Source organism: Thermobia domestica, chromosome 6, assembly GCF_964235325.1.
Source record: "Thermobia domestica chromosome 6, izTheDome1.hap1.1, whole genome shotgun sequence".
NCBI classification, from domain to species: Eukaryota; Metazoa; Arthropoda; class Insecta; order Zygentoma; family Lepismatidae; genus Thermobia; species Thermobia domestica.
Genome location: NC_137459.1, coordinates 135,610,843 through 135,629,617, shown reverse-complemented (window position 1 = coordinate 135,629,617; position 18,775 = coordinate 135,610,843). Strand labels below are relative to the sequence as shown.

At 38.7% G+C, this 18,775-nt stretch overlaps 1 protein-coding gene across 1 annotated transcript in view; it reads right to left on the bottom strand.

The window, feature by feature from the left end:
- Positions 1 to 18,775, bottom strand: part of LOC145688235 (uncharacterized) — a 257,031-nt gene that overhangs the window by 88,387 nt on the left and 149,869 nt on the right. The window contains exon 3 of the mRNA XM_081762150.1: positions 2,279 to 2,605. Within this exon, the coding sequence (XP_081618276.1) occupies positions 2,279 to 2,383 (105 nt within the window). The 5' untranslated portion in view covers positions 2,384 to 2,605. The remainder of the gene's footprint in view (positions 1 to 2,278; positions 2,606 to 18,775) is intronic.

Here is an 18,775-nt window from a genome sequence, read left to right as displayed (position 1 = left end):
TCAAAAAATGATTTAAGGATGGGGACTGCTAAACCTTTAGATCATGATCTTGTAATAGTTTAGCTTGTTTGCAATCTATAACAAATGTCCCATCAGTTGGCCTGCGCGCACACATTATATGGACGGGTTAAAGTTGCAGAGGTAGTCACTTTCAAAAAGGAAGACAGACACAGAAACCAGGTCTATATAAGTTATTTTGTAACAGGAAAGGTAAGTCAGATCTTCATTCAACTGCCAACAGATAGCAGTGGAAGTTCTAGTGACAACAACATCATCTGATTGGTTCCCGAATTAATAGCACCTTTGGTGTTGATTGCTGGAAAACAAAGAAAATGTGACTTACACCATCGTAATTTCAACCTGTCCATATTAGGTTGATGCGAATGAAATGTACGCCCCTGGTGTGTCATTTCCAAAGGCCAAGAAATGTAAACTACTGTATATGGTCAATTAAAATAGTCACGTCTTGCCATCGTTGAACCAATGATTTGATTCCGTAGCGAAAGAAGTCTGGAGTCTGTGATGCAAAAAGTCCTCAACCGCGAGTTGAACCGCCAAATCGTTAGGGAAGTTCTTCCTACGAAGAAGTGATCAAGATGCTACAAGAACTGCTAGTTGGTGGAACAGATATTGGGGGAATATAGTGGGCAAGGAACTGTTTCATACTGCAATTCATGGATAGTTTGCAACATCTATTGCGCGACAGTATTATCGTGCAACAGAGGACACTATGTCTGTTGATCATTGCTGGATGCTTGTGGTGTACTTCATGAGTTCAGAACTGTAACGATCTGCATTGATGGTTTCAAATCGCCTGAGAAAGTCACAATAGGTCACTCCCACCACTGACCACCACACCAGCAACAACACATGTTGTTGGAGAGGTGAATTAGATAACCGTTCCGAACGTTGATCACGAGCCAACCATTATCCTGGCCGTTTCCGATTTTCATAACTCATCCATTTTTCATCTGAAGTGACAATTCAAAGCATTAAACTTTCCCGGTTATTTCTTACACTGACAGAACTGTACACCTTCAGATGGAGATTCTTGTTGGCTGATGCAGTGTTCTATGCAGCCATATAAAGGGGGAAAATGTTGCATCCGCAGTTTTAAAGACCTAGGTATAACATGAAGATAATGAATGTGGTCTCCCCGCTAGAGTTTAGATACCTCTAAAACCAAGAAGACTGATAAATCATTGACCCGGCGTCAACTTCTGTGAAACTCAAAAGTCCAACTTTTCACCTTATCGATTGCAAGCACCTGCCAAACGAAAGTGGCGTATGTTGTATGCCTAACTGTCTGCAACGGCACTAAACTTTCGCGAGGGCGTGCTTCCTTCCACGGTGTTTCTGAGGAAACTGTCCTCTTTAAAGACAATAAATTGTGCGTGAAACAGCTTACTTAAAGACAGCTCTCAACGAGTTAGAGAAATAAAATGCTGATTTAAAATACTTTAAAGTAACACCATCAAAAATTAGTGATTACTCTTCCAATTTTTATTGCTTCTGATGCTCACTATTATAATTATTTATTTAAATATCGACAACGTCTGAGAATTGTTATATCCCTTTTACAAATTAGAACTCTTTTCACCTTACGGGGCTCGTTTTCCACTGGTAACCATAATGTACGTTATTGCGTTAATCAAGGCGAAATACACACGAGAGTCAAATTGTTCATTGACTGTTTCTTGCAAGTAAAATCAATCTTTATGTGTAAAACTAGAAATAAAATTTACCAAATCCAAATTTAATTGTAATTGTTAAAATGTATCTTCATAATACATCATCATATTCTATACCTGTCTAGCTAGAAACTTCATCCTGCTTACTCGGAAAATCATCTCTTGCTTCGCCCCTAAGGCGTAGTACAAATTACAGAACAGAAAACTTCAAAATTTTAGAATCATTTCTGGCCAGTGATTTTGCAAACATGGGTACACTTTAATTACCTCTAGAGTAAAACTAACAAATATTATATACAACAGTTCCTGACTTTGAGAAACAAGCAATTAAAATTGATCTCCCAATTGTTCGTAATTTTCATTACCGTATGCAAGTTTGACATCATCCTATTTCTTCCCAAGTTGCTTTCTTGTCTCTTGTTCTCGTTCTAACGCGTTTTTTTTTAACCAATTACATAGATTTATATTCCACAACGTTGTATGTAACTCATTAAATAAAAACATTTTGGTTAGGCCTATTACATGCAATAATCAATTAGCGTATTTACCGTATCTAACACATGTCTTAAGATAAAAAGAGTACTTACGTAAGTTATTTTATCCAAACAGGTTGGGTGTCCTTCTGCGAACAGCAAGGGTAAATTTGATATCATCACACCCTGCTGTGATGACGGAGTACTGCTGTCACTCATCTCCGATCACCTTTTTCCATTTCTATATAAATATTCCTGGACATAACTGTTCATCTCAAACATGCTGAACATTTATTTCTCTGATCTTGGTTTGAAGAAGCCATTTATTTCGAACATTCGTTCGAGTTACTACAAAAGCTGATCACGGTTTGATTCTGGTATATTTTTAATTATCCTCCTCCTACAAGCATACTGCAATGTACTTCGAATCATTTGGCAAGCCTGGAAGAAAAAAGTATTTTATATATATAATTATTTTTATAATTTAAAGCAATCGAACATTCTTTTAAAAAAAATCTATGCTATAACTAGCAATAACCCCATAACTGTCACGCATGCAATGGTATCTGATGCTACAAAAGGTAAGTCATAACTCTTGTAATACTTCAACAACTCCATCAGCAAGCTTATATACAGGGAGTTTCAAAACAACGCCGACAACGTTTGGAAGGTGATTCCTGACACCAAGGTAAAACGAAAAATATAGACCAACCTAGGTGCACAAATGCTTCATTTCGAAACTATAGGATGCCGAAAGCATGAAAAAATTAAGTTTAAAGCTCCAAAAGTATGGGATGGTCGGGTCAAGACTTCACTTAGGAACTAATATGTGCACTATCCAAAAATACATGTTTTAGAATCCTAAGGTACTCACGCAGCAATTTCTATAGAGGCAGTTTGGCTACGGGGCATGTAATTTGAAGTACTCAGCAACTACCCCTATAAAAATTGTTGTAGAAGTACCGCAGGAATCTGAAACATGGGTATTTGGTTAGAGCGCACATTAATTTCTAAATGAAGTCTTGAACCGATTACGGTAGGTTCCATAGTATTGGAGCTATGGACCTTTAAATTTCATTTTTTTTTTCATATTTTCGGCAGCCTATAACTCTGAAAGGAAGCATTTGTGCACCCAGGTTGGTCTATACTTTTCATCTTATCTTGTTGTCTGGAATCACCTTCCAAACGTTGTCGGTGTTGTTTTGAAACACCCTGTATACGCCGTGATCAACTGTAAGTTTAAGGTCGAACTGATCCAAGAGGTAGTGTGGCAAGCGGTAGCAAGCAAGTTAATATTGAACACGGAGGCTGCCACTCCATCAACATCTTCAATCTGTTAGTGGCAGTAACGATGAGACCTCAACTACGTTCGATACGTGAACTGTTTCTGTATGCATTCGAACTTAGGCATAACTCTGGGCCAGCAACCTAAAATTACGAGTGTCCCAGACTTCTTTCCCTGATTACAAACATTCATAACGCATAAAATATGACACATAGACAAATACCTTTTATTTTGAATTACGTGTAACATATTCAAGTTTTTATATACACAATAAATTTCTATGTGCGAACCCTTCGTTGCGCGAAGGATATCCAGACGATATTCCAATTCCACCTATGTGTTGGTCAACATCACGTGAGGGATAGGTTATTATTAAGTATTCTTCCTTTTGGCAGATCCTCGGACTAGTGAGTTATATTTCTTCTTTTTTTCTTATTTCCTTTCTTCTTACTTTTTAGTTTGGACCTGGAAATGTTTCTTCCATGTTTCTCGATTTTCAGCTTCCTCTTTTAACTCCCAATATTTTCTTCTATTTTTCAAATCATCGATCACTTGTATTCTTCTTCTTCCTATTCCTCGATTTCCTACCATCTTTCCTTCTACGGCGAAATGAAGAAGACAATTTCTTCGCAAGATCTGTCCAATCCAATTGGCTTTTCTACGAAGGGTGGTGGCTAGAAGCGTCCTCTTCTCTCCTATCCGTCTTCGTTTGTTGCTCTTTCTGTCTATTTTATCTTCTCCATCTTCCTCCAACACCACATTTCGAAGCTCTCTAAATATTTCATCTCTAACTTCCGTAATTCCAAGTCTCTGAGCCATAAAGTCCAATGCTCCAAATATAGCACTTGACCAATTTCTTCCTTAGTCCAATATTAACCCTTTCGGGATGTTGGTTTTTTGGGCTATTTTTTAGACTTTCAGTCAAGCAACTACTGCATCGTCACTATTTATCCTAGGATCATGGTTCATACCTCATTCTCTTCAGAATAGAGCTGGCTTTCAAATGGTACCACTTGCATGCTCATACCATATACCAGAAGCGGGAGAAAATGTCAAAGTGAAAATTTCGGAGGGAAAAATTTTTTCCTCGAACTTTGGCCCTCTGGACCCCCCACCCTGTGTAAACGTAGCCATATAAAAAAAAACTGATACATAGTACTTGGTATACTGAATGTGTGTGCCAAATTTCAAGTTTCTATCTTGAATAGTAAGGGCGGGAGAAATTTTATAAAAAATTCCCACAATGCCCCAAATTACCACAAAACACTATGATCTCAGGGGAAAAAATTCCTGAGACATCCCTAATTACCCTAGGGACATGTGTCGCCCATATTCTTTTCTGAATAGAACTGCCTTTCAGGCGGTACCATTCACATGTCTCCATCATGTACCTAAGGCGGGAAATTCCAGAAAAAGTATTTTTTTGGTCTAAATTTCCCTTTTTTCAACTTTTAGCCCCTCTGGACCCCCCCTGTTTTAACGCAGAAATCTGAAAAAAAATGTTAAATGCTACTCGGTTGACTGAATGTTTGTGCACAATTTCAATCTTCTAGGTGCAAAAATAAACCCGCCAAAAAAATCAGAAAATACCCCATGTTACCCTATACATAAGTATATTTTGAAAAAAATTCACTGAGACGTACCTAATTACCCTAGAATAATAATTCGACCGTCATTCTCTTCAGAATGGAACTGTCTTTCAGACGGTATCACTCACGTGTCTCCATCAGGTATGTGAGGCGGGAAATTCATGAAAAATGGGATTTTTTGTCTAAAAATCCCTTTTTCATTTTTTCCCCTTCTGGACCCCCCCCCTGTTTTAATGCAGAGATCTGAAAAAAATCTGAGAAATACTACTAGGTGGGCTGAATGTTTATGCACAATTTCAATCTTCTAGGTTCAAAAGTAAGCCCGCCAAAAAAAAAATATATACCCACCATGTCCCATTTTTCCCTACACAGAAGTATATTTTTCAAAAAATTCCTGAGAAATCCCTAGCTACCCTAGGATAATGACTCGACCGTCATTCTCTTCAGAATGGAACTGCCTTTCAGACGGTATAACTCACGTGTCCCCATCATGTATGTGAGGCGGGAAAATGACGAGAAACCGGATTTTGGGGGTAAAAATATCCCTTTTTTCACCCCTTTGCCCTTCTGGTTCCCCCCTGTTTTAGCACTGACATCAGAACAAAAAATCTGGTAAATACTACTCGGTGGACTGAATGTTTGTGCAAAATTTCAATCTTCTACGTGAAAAAATAAGCCCGCCAAAAAATAATGAACATTGGCTTCATAAGGGAAAATTTCTATTTCAAAATTATGACGCCATCACCTCCTATGTCAGGACGCAAGACGGTCTGAAACCATACGTAGTGTCTTCTACAATGTATCTGGACTTGAAAAACAAAAAACCCGGACGAAAAAGCTCAAATAGAAGAGAAAGAACGCAATGTACCATGAAAAATGCGTATCGTACAAAATGTACGATAAGATCCCCAAAGGGTTAAGGATGCTAGTTAAGAGTGGCCTTTTCTTGTTGAATGCTTCTTTGGGTATGGCAATTCTCGACCTGATCTCTTTGGTGTAGTACGCGTCTTTCGTCAAAATACTTCCCGGGAAATTTGAAATGGTCAACCTCTTCAAGTACTCTTTGTTCTACCTGTAAGGGCGCATTTCCACGGGATATTCTCATGACTTTCGATTTTTCGATGTTGATTTCCATTGTTGAATGCTTCTTTGGGTATGGCAATTCTCGACCTGATCTCTTTGGTGTAGTACGCGTCTTTCGTCAAAATACTTCCCGGGAAATTTGAAATGGTCAACCTCTTCAAGTACTCTTTGTTCTACCTGTAAGGGCGCATTTCCACGGGATATTCTCATGACTCGATTTTTCGATGTTGATTTCCATTCTATATAGTTTCCCAGTGTCAGCTATTTTGTCAATCATTTCCTGTAATCATTCTTCGGTTCTAGCTATAATAAGCGTATCATCTGCATACCTGACCTTGTTAATGATCTGCCCTCCAATCTTGAAATCTCCAATTCACATTAATGCTTCCCTCATTAACCATTCACTGTGAATGTTGAATAACCACTCTTCAGTAATTCTGCGCCGTAATGCTTGGTAAGCCTGGTCCTTGACATAGGGAGAAATACAGTGGTGTTATTTTCGGTGATCGTGGAGGCCAGTTTATAGGGCCATCACGCCCATTCAATCTTCCCGGAGATGTTGTATTCAAATAGGCACGGAGATCTAACCCTCAATGTGATGGGTGAAAAATTAAAACGGTTTAAATTTGCCCATCACTCAAACAATACGATTATGGACAGCTGTGATTCATCAGTTTGATGTTACATTATCCCTTTACTTCCTATTCAATAGCTTTCCCCTAACGGAAGCACTGAACCAAAGTAATGTGATGCTGCACACGTTCAGCGTTTCTTCAGAATAAAATGCGGTAAGGAGCCAAACAAAAGTTTTAAAATGTGCAATAAATAAATAAATTAATTAATAAATAAATAAAAATTGCAACCAAATCAGTTAGGGGTGTTTATTTTGTTTTCTTTTTAAGAAACTAATTTGGTCATTCTAATAGAACAGATATTAAGGTGCAGAATTTCCTAGCTGTATTGATCACAAATGAACGAAGTATTCGAAAGACAGCATTATTTGTTTTCGCTTGACTGGCAAAGTTATTTATACCTAACATTTTTCACACAAAAGTTGGTATCATCTTCCAAATATTTTACAGGGTACTAACAAAGCAAGACCTGTAACACAGGAATACAACAATCTCAAATAGAGAACACTGGCGAGATCACTGGATTAGCAATGCCGCAACTCCTGAAGAATTCGAGAAGACATATCTGTTTTAAAATATGAGACGGACTTGAAAATTATTATACTTCAAATTATGAAATTTTATCCAGTACAAACTTCATAATTTTGCAAGGAGATCTAATCTCCAGTGTCCTAAAAGAGTTTCGTTTAGCAATATTTCTGATGTTCCCTCACAGGAGGTTTTGAAAAGCCTCGATTGCTCAATGTCCGAATGTTACTATCCGGGGTGGTACCAAGGACGTGCCATGATCTGAGTGGTGAATCAACATCTCTTGTCAGTGACTTTTCTTGGGGCTATACTATTACCTCTGACTTTCCATAATGACAGAAATCTATAAGATACTCCACTTCTGGCATAAATTTGGAAACATTGTATCTCCCGAGAAGAAGCCCCTCAAAGTGACATCATGAAAATCAAGTCTGAGGTGAGTACTATGTTCTAAAAGTCATTTCAAACGAGTTAGGCGCGTTCCTATGACCCCGAAAAATATGCATTTCACATCAATCTAAGCCATTTTGGGCATTTTATTTTTCACTCTCATGCGGATGGGACTGAACTTGGACTTAAATGATATTGTGTTAATTTTCATCTCAGCGACCCCAAAAAACTATGATTTTGACACTAATATCGGTCATTTTCGATTATCTTTACATATCATCCCTTCTCATCATACACCTGGGGTCTCTCTCTCCCGCCAAGTTTAGCTGAAATTGATCTAGGAGCGCTAAAGTTATGCTTGAACACATACACACATATTATATATACACGCATACATATAACACACAAAATACAGTAGGAGTATATTTGGCACTCCCTGTAGTTCTGCATATACTACGAAATTTGTTTTACGTTTTAAAAATTGTCCAATCTACAAAACTATCGAAAGATTTATATAGGCAACAGTTACACTCTTTGTTTTAGCAGATGTACCACAAACGCTCGTCCCAGATTACTAGTTGTTTAAAATCAGATGTTTAGAAAGTGTGTCACACGTGAATAATACTTAGTATTGTTAAACAGTACATAATTAAACAAAATGCACATGAAACTTCAACGACGAAAAGGGCTGCCTGATTTTGTTGCAGCTTTTTTGTTTCCTATATTAGAGGAAAAAAAAAGAGAAATATTTTTACAACATGCACAAACCTGTATACAAAGATAAACCCGCTGTGGCTACGTGACCTAGTTTTAATATTTTGTATTCGTAGTAGAGATGTTACAGGCTCAACAAATAGGTCTACCTTACACACTAACGCTCGTTTTTTTTTTCTTTCTGGATGAATTTTTGATTACAGTAGTTCGTAGGAAGTTATAAAGAAGCATGGCAGTTCAGTGGTAGAAAACTTGCCTTTGGTTCTACAGGTCCCTGACCAATCCCTGGTCATGTTTATTTGTGATGGACATAATATTCGAGGGCTTTCTCTGGTTCCTTTGTTTTCATCACTTGAGATCATTCGTCTACTTTTGCCTTCAATAGCTGTGGACTGCAAATCTGAAGATTTCAATTTATTCCCTAGGGAGTTGCGTAACAATAATCCTTTATGGAATTTGCATGGCATAGAAGAGAAGCAGCAAACGTTTGTGATGAGCCTTCGAGTTTCTTAATTCATGTCTGCCACCGATACTAATCAAAAACTGGTTAGTTTGAGGAATGCATTCTTCTTGTGGAAAGCCATGAATTCGATATCGGTGAGAGTATATGTGATTAGGATAGTTATTAACGTGATTTTGTTTGTTAAAGTTTAGTATTTCATCTCAGCATTGAAGCTATATGAAAGGTACGCTAAAACGTTTAGTGTTCTCCGAAGGGAAATCGAACCAACAGGGTGAGCTGTTAAACTGTACTTCTAGATATCACATAACTTTCGTGTTACAAAGGGACGTTATTCTACAAACGAACTTGATTCGCTTCCAAGTACCAAGGATAGGCATACTGAGTTCTCCCCTGATAAAGCTGGTACTACGTTGAGAAGTCGTGGTAGCCTCCTCCACTCTTTGATCATTTAATTTAAACCTTTAACTTGCTAGCATTGAAAAGAAATTCCCGTTAAAATGATTTGGTTTGTTTTATGGTTGAAACACGCCTTTCTGACCATGATTTAGTAATTTTTAAATTATTTTTGCGCTTTGGATGCAAAATACAGGACGATTATTTCCAAGTAACACTGCTATAAAGTAGCTAATCATTTGTTGCTAGTAAACAGCATTTCCCGTAATATCATCACTACCACCATAAGTATTCTGCTATTATTGGCAGGTCACTTGCCGTAACTAAGAAGCTTCCATGCCCAACGATTTTCAGCTAACCCTTTTGTTTTCACGTATGGTTTCACAAGGAGTAGTTAGCAGCAGTTTCGTTGAAATATACTCCTACAGTCCAAGAAACCACAATTAAAACAAACGTTTGCGGAACTCTGGAAATAATCCTTCTGTAATGCTGAATCTTAGTGTCTCCTGTTGACGAATATTACAGCTAAACAAGTAATCCGCAAATCACGTATATGAATATTCTATGAAAGCGATAATGTCAATTACACAATCACAGAAATTATCATTCGAGCGTATAACGCAATAAAAAGCAATGTTCTTTCTACGTAACAGGGTCCAATAATGGGTCAATCAATTTAATTATAGCGTAAGGCACATCGATAAAATATAGAAACATAACAAAACAAATACGCAAAGTCGTAAAACATCGTCCCTCATTAGGTTTTTATTTTTTTTCTGTCCAAGACTGGCATTTAATTGCTATTTAGGAGGAATTTTTTATGCTTTTGTTATGTTCAATGTTTTAAGAATTCGATTCTTCATAATTAGGGAACTAAAAGCCTGCACAACGTACTATTTCACATACAAATGAACAGATCGAGATCTACCACTACGTCAAAAGTGAGCTCGATCGGATAAATTCAGTGTATGGGTTATTTCGGAGTACATAGCGCAAGATTTGCCTTGGGAACCAAAAGCTTGCACAACATTATACTCCACACGCTTATATAGTAAGTCAACTTCTACCACCATGCCAAGTCTGATGCAATTGTATGAGTTGGTGTATGGATTTTTCATCTAAAAAATATGACGGAAAATTCCACAGCACATAATTCTGGAACCGTAAGCCTAGACGACATACTAATTTATACACTTATATAGCAGTTCAAGGAGTCTACTATCATAGTAAATTTGACCGCCCATAACTCAGAAACCATAAGCTTGCACAACATAGAATTTCAGACCAGAGGTGACCACTTTGACCTAATCTCACTCGACCTCACGCTCACCTCACTAATCTGACCTCACACTCACTTCCTGAGGTTGAGGTCGAGTGAGCCTGAGTTCCGAACTCGTTAGTGCCGATTTCGTGAGTTTGGCACAGCTTTTCCCGCTAGCACGCACACCTTTAGTACACAGGGTCGTGGGTAGGACTTCCGATATTTCGATGTATCTATCGATAGTTTGAAATATCGGGATTTTTCGATGTCGATTTTTTGCTAGTGTCCAGTATTTGGATAATTTTCGATGTTTTCTTGTTTTCAATATCAAGGTATACCGCTACCATTTTTTAAACATAACGAAAACTATACATATAACACGACCTAGACTCTCAATACTTCAACGTTCTCTGTTCCACAGGATTACTACCTAATACAACCAAATATGACAAACACACGTCGATTTATCAGGATCACCCAAGTGGAATTTACAATATTGTGATATTAGTTCGTACGCCCGTACGACTTTAGCTTCACACGCGAACTACTAAATGCAAGTGAATTATTGAATTCCGTCTCCTGGGATCGATAGCTAAAATAATTATTTCGAAAGTTCGTTAATGAAGATGATTTACTCATGGGTAGAGGTAGAAATTAGCCATTTTCGGTTTAACATTGATTACTATTGAGCAAAGACAGTAACATATAGAGAACATGGTTTCATTCAATTGATACAGCGTCATCTCCATCTTGAACAATGTACTAAAATCGGAAGTGATATAAATTTAGTACAACTTCCAGTCTCAGTATTGATCTACATAGATCAAAAACTATAAAAAAAAATAGCTTTAAGAAAAGAGAGAGAATCGATTTAGTTTTCTAAGAAAAGTTCTCACATTCACTCTTAACCTTTTATTCAAACTGAAATTGGCATAAATCAACCACGTCCGGTTCTAACGTTGATCACTATAAAGTAAAAACTGTAATAGAGAAAAGTGTTTTTTTTCTTTTTTTTGTAATTAATTAAACATCCCAAGAATACCTTTAGTTACCATCCTTACCTTTCCACCGAAATCGGAAATGATAGAAGTACATTACAACTTGCGGATTCAATACATATTGCAAGAAAGGTAAGAACTAGCGAGACGTAGGTTTTGGAATCTGGTTAGGCATCTAAGATGTCATCTCTCGTAACCCTCTATTCTAAATGAAAGTTTTGACTTTAACGTCCCAGGTTACGCCGGTTAGGCTAAAGGAGACTGTGATGATGAAAGAATAAAGATAATGGTGGAATGAATAAAGTGGAAGGAAACGGGATAACCCCTAGAAAACCCACGCATACGGCGTTTGTCCACCACAAGGCCCACTTGGCGGGGGCTGGGATCGAACCCGGGTCCCTACGCACCAGAGGTGAATGCTCTACCACTGAGCCACCGCGGCCATGGTTCCAATAGAGTAATAAGATCGAAGATAGAACCTGTTCCTTGGACGCTGAATCCATATCAAAAAGCCATTACTCGTTATGTCTTATTATTATTATTATTATTATTTTGTTCTATGATGATTAAAGTTCAAACTGGAAATCGTTAATTTAAATCATTGTAGGTTTGAATAGAGAGTTAAGGAGGGAGATAAATACTATCCTGGGGAAGCCGACTCGATTAAAAAAAAAAAAAAAACTCGATATCTCCTACATTTTATGTTCTTCGAAAATCAGTATTGAGTTGATGATTTTGAGTTTAACGTCCCTTTTCAGCAGCGAGGCTATATGAGACGTGGACCTACTGATTAACGTGGAATCCGAACCACATGAGCTCCAACCGAGAATCGAACCCGGGTCTTCCGCGCCAAAGGCGCGTACGCTAACCGCTTAGCCACGGATGAGCTCGAAAATCAGTATTGAAGCCGATGTAGTAGTAAATTTCAACCACTCTGGTTTAGGTAGAGCATTGTGGGTTGTGATAGGCAGTTCCCTTGAGACATTAAATCGACTGCAGAAAACCGCTTGTCGCTATCGATTACCATTTTTGTTCTATGATGATATATGATAAAGCCGCAAGTTGCTAATTTGAACCATTTATGGCTGGAATAGACGGCTAACGGCGAGATGGAACCTATCCTTGGAACGCCGAATAGACTGCAGAAACCGCATCTTGATTATTTCTTAGTTTTTACTCTGTAGGAATTAGTATTGAAGCCAGAAGAAATAGTAACTTTTAACAACTTCGATTTTGGTAGGGTGTCACTAATAATCATGGTTATGTTTTCCTGAGAAGCTGAATCGTCTGCATAACCTCCGTCTCGCTACGTGTTTGTTAATTTCCATCATATTACAACAAAGGTTGAAATCGGAAATTGTTAATTTGAACCACTTCCTGTTGGAATAAACGGCTAACGGAGGAGATGGAAAGTATTCTTGGGACGTTGAATCGATAGCAGAAAACGGTATCTCGATATGTGTTACTGTTTTTTGCAATATGAAAATCATTATTCAAACCGGAAGTAGCAGTAAATTGGAACCACTTCCGTTTTAGTGGAGTGTTGCGCGTTGTGATTCGATTGCAGAAAATCGACACAATATTCTACGGCGCGTTTGTTCTGCGGCGATGTGTTGAAATCGGAAGTGGCTAATTTGAACCATTTCCGGTTTGAATGCAGGATTAACAAAGATGAAACATGTTCTTTAAACAATGAATCGATTCCAAAAAAACATCTCGATATATTTTACCGTTCTTCTATGTGGAAATCAGTATTGAAAGCGGAATAGTAAATTTGAACCACTTTCGGTTGAAGTAGACTGTTGCAAATAGTCCTGATATGATGTCTTGAGACGCTGAGTCATTTGTAAAAAGCGGCTTCTCGATATCTGTTACCATTTCTGTTCTACGGCTGTACATTCTGTTCTGTACGTTAAAACTGGAAATGGTTAATTTGACCATTTGGATTTTAATACAGATAGACTCTACTCTTGCGACGTTGAGATGAATAGTACCTCCTGACGCTGTTCAAGACCAATTTTAGCCCCCCATCATCGATGGGAGAGTACGAAAAATAGCATATCTAAAATGACCAATATTAGCGGCGAAACAATAGTTTTCTGGATCAAGGCTGATTGGTAGCACTCTTTATTAGTTGAAGTCCAAGTTTAGGCAAAAGGGCGCATGCCATCTACTTCTGGAACTGACAGGGATAACACAGAAGGGGTTGGTCTTCGTAACTTACCTTATATTTAAAGGGACAACGCCGAAGAGTTTGCTCTTATTTATTTTTGCCAGTCATTTCTTTACTTTCAAATATGATATGTTGCATAGACGAGTGCACTGAAATTGCGCAAACTTTCACTCGCTTATCTGTTGACACAGATAAAACCTTAATGAACCGCCAACAAAATTCGATATTGTGCAAAAAGTGTTATGCAACGTTGCCATCATTACCATAAACATTTCGACTAATAAAAACGGTCACCAAACTGCAAATTGTTTCCGGGAAAAAAATATAAAGTAATGGATGACAATAGTATTTTCAGTTATCGCTATTACATGTGTGTACGGGCGTGTTCGACGGAGGAAGGGAAATATGTTTTCTGCATCATGTTTAACTAAGACTGCCTGTAAGATTAAAACTGTAAGAAAATAGTTATTGGAAAACTGTAAGGAAAAAGATTACAAAAAATAAACACAAAAAATAAATATTTCTACAAGTATCAACCTGTCATTTGGGCATCTATACCATCCGCCCTGCGTCGAACAACAAATGGACCAGAAGATTTTCATAGATACCACAATAGTCAATTTTACTTCTCTGCGCCTGATGTTCATACGGTGATTTCTGTTCTGCTAGAGATCCAAACAGAAACTGACATGAAAATGACGTCGATAGTGAAAGGAATTTCAAAGGTCCAAAAACCAGCAGAAATCAAAAAGAGAGAGTTCGTCATGAGGAAATACGCTGAGTTTAGAAGTTTACAGGTAAACCATGAGAAGGCATGTATTACATTTTTAAACGCTGTAGAATTTAAATTCCAAGGATTCAAGCTGTAAACGTGGAATGGTTTATAAATGTACAGATGATCAGAAAAATGGAAACACATGTAGTTGGCAACACGTCAGATGTATGGGTTGGCAGTGGTGTCGTGGCGCCCGCAGCGCCGGACCACTGGTGGTGGTGTGTTAGGTCTGTCTCCATACTACGTCAGGCGCAGTGGAACAGCAGTGATCAGTGGCTGCAGCAGACGGAGGTAGTGTAAAATGGGAGACCTCTCAGATTTTCAAAGAGGGCAAATTGTTGGTGCGCGGTTATGTGGAGTGTCACAACAGTGGCTACTGTGTCAGGTGTGTCGCGTGGGACAGTATCGAAGGTGATGACGGCCTACACAACACACGGGAAAACCACATCGGGGAAGCGGAACAGTGGGCGGAAGAAAATCACGAGTGACAGGTCACACTGGTTATTAAAGCGCGTTGTCACGCAGAACAGTCGTGCCGCTGCTGAGCAAGTGACGGAGGAACTCAATCAGCACCTCCCCCACCCTGTTTCGACAATCAAAGTCCGCTGGGAATTACATGACACGAACTTACGGGGTCGTGTTGCACGGGCCAAACCGCTCATCAGGGACCATGACGCTTTCGCACGCCGCAAATGGTGTCGCGACCATGCAACTTGGACTGTTGAGGACTGGAAACGTGTGATATGGTTGGATGAGTCATTCTTCACCCTATTTCCAAACACGGGCCGGGTTTGTGTGTGGAGAACGCCCAAAGAAGCTTATGATCTGCAGTGTCTCCGCCTAACTGTGAAACATGGCGGCGGCTCGGTGATGCTGTGGGCCGCCATATCATGGTTTTCGTTGGGTCCTGTGGTCACACTTAGCGGACGAATCACTGCCAACGATTATGTCGCAATTTTAGGAGACCACTTGCATCCTATGGTCCGGATGTTGTTCCCGGACAATGACGCCATCTTCCAGGATGATAATGCGCCCATTCACACAGCTGGCGTTGTTGAAGCGTGGTTTGAGGAACATCGGGATGAAGTTCAACACCTTCCCTGGTCCGCCCAATCCCCAGATCTCAACATAATTGAACATCTGTGTCCGTCTTGGAAACACGACTCCGGCGACGATTTCCACTTCCATCGTCTCTCACAGAACTGGCCGATGCCCTGCACGAGGAATGGTGTAAAATTCCACTTGCTACCATTCACGACCTCTATGCCTTTATCCCACGTCGCATCAAGGCTGTTCTGAAGGCGAAAGGAGGCCCGACACAATATTAATCTGGTAAGTTGCAATTTCGTTCAGGTGTTTCCATTTTTCTGATCACCATCTGTATATTTTGCCTTGTAAATATTCGAATGCAATACAAGTATATCTCACAAAAGAATCACGTTTATACATTTTCTTTCGGTGCAAAAGTTCATTCAATTTCCTGAATCTTGTTTTCGGCAACGTCGCAGTGGAAATTTGCGCAATTTCAGCAGTTTTTGCTCCTCCTTAATAAGTCATAGATTGCAGATATTATTAACGATCTAATCCTTAAAAAAATTGCGCAATGTCGCTGCACCGAGATGACCTTATCCTCGCCGTACGAAAAACGGGTATTTGAAATAGTTTACATGCGTTTTTGTTTATGAAAATATGGCGTAAAATTTGACTGCGCATAACTTGGGGATCGTATGCGTTCACAACATTATATTCCATGGCCTTACATATCAGGCCAAGGTCTTCCAACATATCAACTTTGACTGCTATTGGATGAGTTCGGCTGAACTTACATAAAATATATGATGTTCTTGATTTTTCAGAAAAAAAAATCAAATGAAGGTCGAAAAATAGATGTGCATTGCAAGACAATGAAAATTATGATCAAGTAGGAAAGCGCCCGGACGTGCAGTCTGCAAGGATACACAGACTTCAGGATACTGCCATTTATTTGTATCACTATCATCTTCACCCCTATAGAGGCCAACAGAAGTTCATAGCCGTCAATTTTGAAGGAGTTTAGTTTACCCTATCCGTTATATTATACCATCTACCTGTGCGTTCGGGAGAGAAAAATTCTCACGAACTATTCAGCCAATCATCATCAAATTTGGTGAAAATGTAGAGGGTCAAAAGTTAGGAAAAGAAGTTTTTTGGAGTCGATATTCAAACCAAAAGTGATAGAAATTAAGAATTTCCGGTTTTAATGTTGATCACTATAGAGCAAATATGGTAATAGATAGAGAGATGCTGTTATATGCAATCGGTTAAGCGTCCCAAGAATACACATCATCTCCACCCCTAACTCTCTACTAAAATCGAAAGCGGTAGAAATCCACTACAACATTCCGTTTCAATATTGATTTACATAGAGAAGAAGTTTTCAAACTGTGCGGCGCGCCATCCTGGGAAGGCGCGGAAGGTTGTAAGGGGGGGCGCGAGGAGTTTTAAAAAAGATTCTACAAATGAACATATTTATAATGCTAAACGCATACTTGAGTCTGCAACCTTCTTCTTTAGTAACACATAGTGGACTAAGCCTTCGTATCACCTTTGTTCACATAGATCAGGGATGATCCTTTCACCTTTGGCTTAAAAGTGTATAATGCTTGTTAGATGACCACTAACGATCTTTTATTTATCTCTGTAAAATAGTATGACCTCTTAACACAACTTTATGTCCAATTTGAGAAGTACTTTCCAGAGGACGCAGAGCACATTCGGGTCGTGAATCCACTCAACGCAGAGAATCCACCAAATTTCACCACCCAAGAGGAGGACCAGCTTATTGATCTCTCTTCAGACAACACATTGAAGACCAAGTTCCTCTCTACATCGTTGCCTGAATTTTGGAGCTCAATGAATAATGAGTATCCGGAATTAAGTAAGGAGGCCTTGTGAGTGCTCCTTCCTTTTGCAAACTTTCTAACTCTGCGAAACCGGATTTTCAGCAATGACGGTGATCAAATACAAATATATTTCAAAACTAAATCTTCAGAAAGAGATGCGTCTTGCCATTTCAAAATATGTACCGAGATTTAATAAATTGGTGACTCAAGCTCATACATCCCACTGACTTTGCTCAGCATTTAAATGTGTCGGTTTTTGTTATGTAAATTCCCTCTCTACTCGTATTTTTCAATTTTAACATAAATATCTAACTTACCATAGTTTATACTTATTAACACCGGCTAATAACATTAAAAGGTGTAGTTAGTACAATGTGTATAATGTAGATAATCTGCGTTAATGAGATATTTTCATTAATGATTAATAAATGAAACATAGTTAACCATAGTGATAGTCTTTCTTTTAGGAACACATGCATGCATTTCATTTTTGACAGGGGAGGCGTGTTCAGACTTTGGTGGTTGAGGGGAGCCTCAACTGCAAAAAGTTTGAAAACCCCTGATAGAGCAAAAACGATAGCGAGAAGCGGTTTTTAATTGATTCAGCATTCTAAAAATAGGTGCCATTTTGTCCCTTAACCTTCTATTCAAACTGGAAGTGGCAGAAGTCAATCACTTCCATTTCTAACGTTAATTGGCGTAGAATAAAAACTGCAATACATCGCAGTAAGCGACTTTCTTTTCCAAAACCAGGGATTGAAAAAGAACCGATTCTGACCCGCTTTTGAACCGATTCAGACACCAAGAATCATGCTAAAGATAGGAACTTGTCCGGAGCGTTTTCATAAGAACCGGTTCATTTTCCATCCCCGCTCAAAACTATATCCCACCTCTATTCTCTCTACTGAAACCTTAAGTGGAACGATCAACCACATCCGGTTAACGGTGATAGTTATAGATTGAAAACGGTAACAGTTAGCAACATGTTTTAAATCGATTAACCGTCCCAAGAATATATTTCATCTCCATTCTGCCGTCTCTTATTAAAACCGGAAGTGGTATAAAATCTACCACATCCAGTTTTAACTGATTGCTATGGAGTAGAAATGGTAATAGGTAGAAAGAATCGGTTTTCTGCAATAGATTAAGCGTCCCAATAATACATTTCCATCCTTAAGTTTCTACTGAAACCGAAAATGGTAGAAATTTGCTACGACTTCCGGTTCAATATTGATCTACATTGAGAAAAAACAGTAAGAGATAACAACAAGCTGTTTTACGGAATCGGTTTAGCGTTCTAAGAATAGATACCATCTTCTTCCCTAAACACTAATTCAAATTGGAAGTAACAGAAATCGACAACTTCCAGTTTCAAAGTTGATCGGTATAAAGTGAAAACGGTAACAAACAGCAAGAATCTGTTTTCTGCAATCAATTAAGCGTCC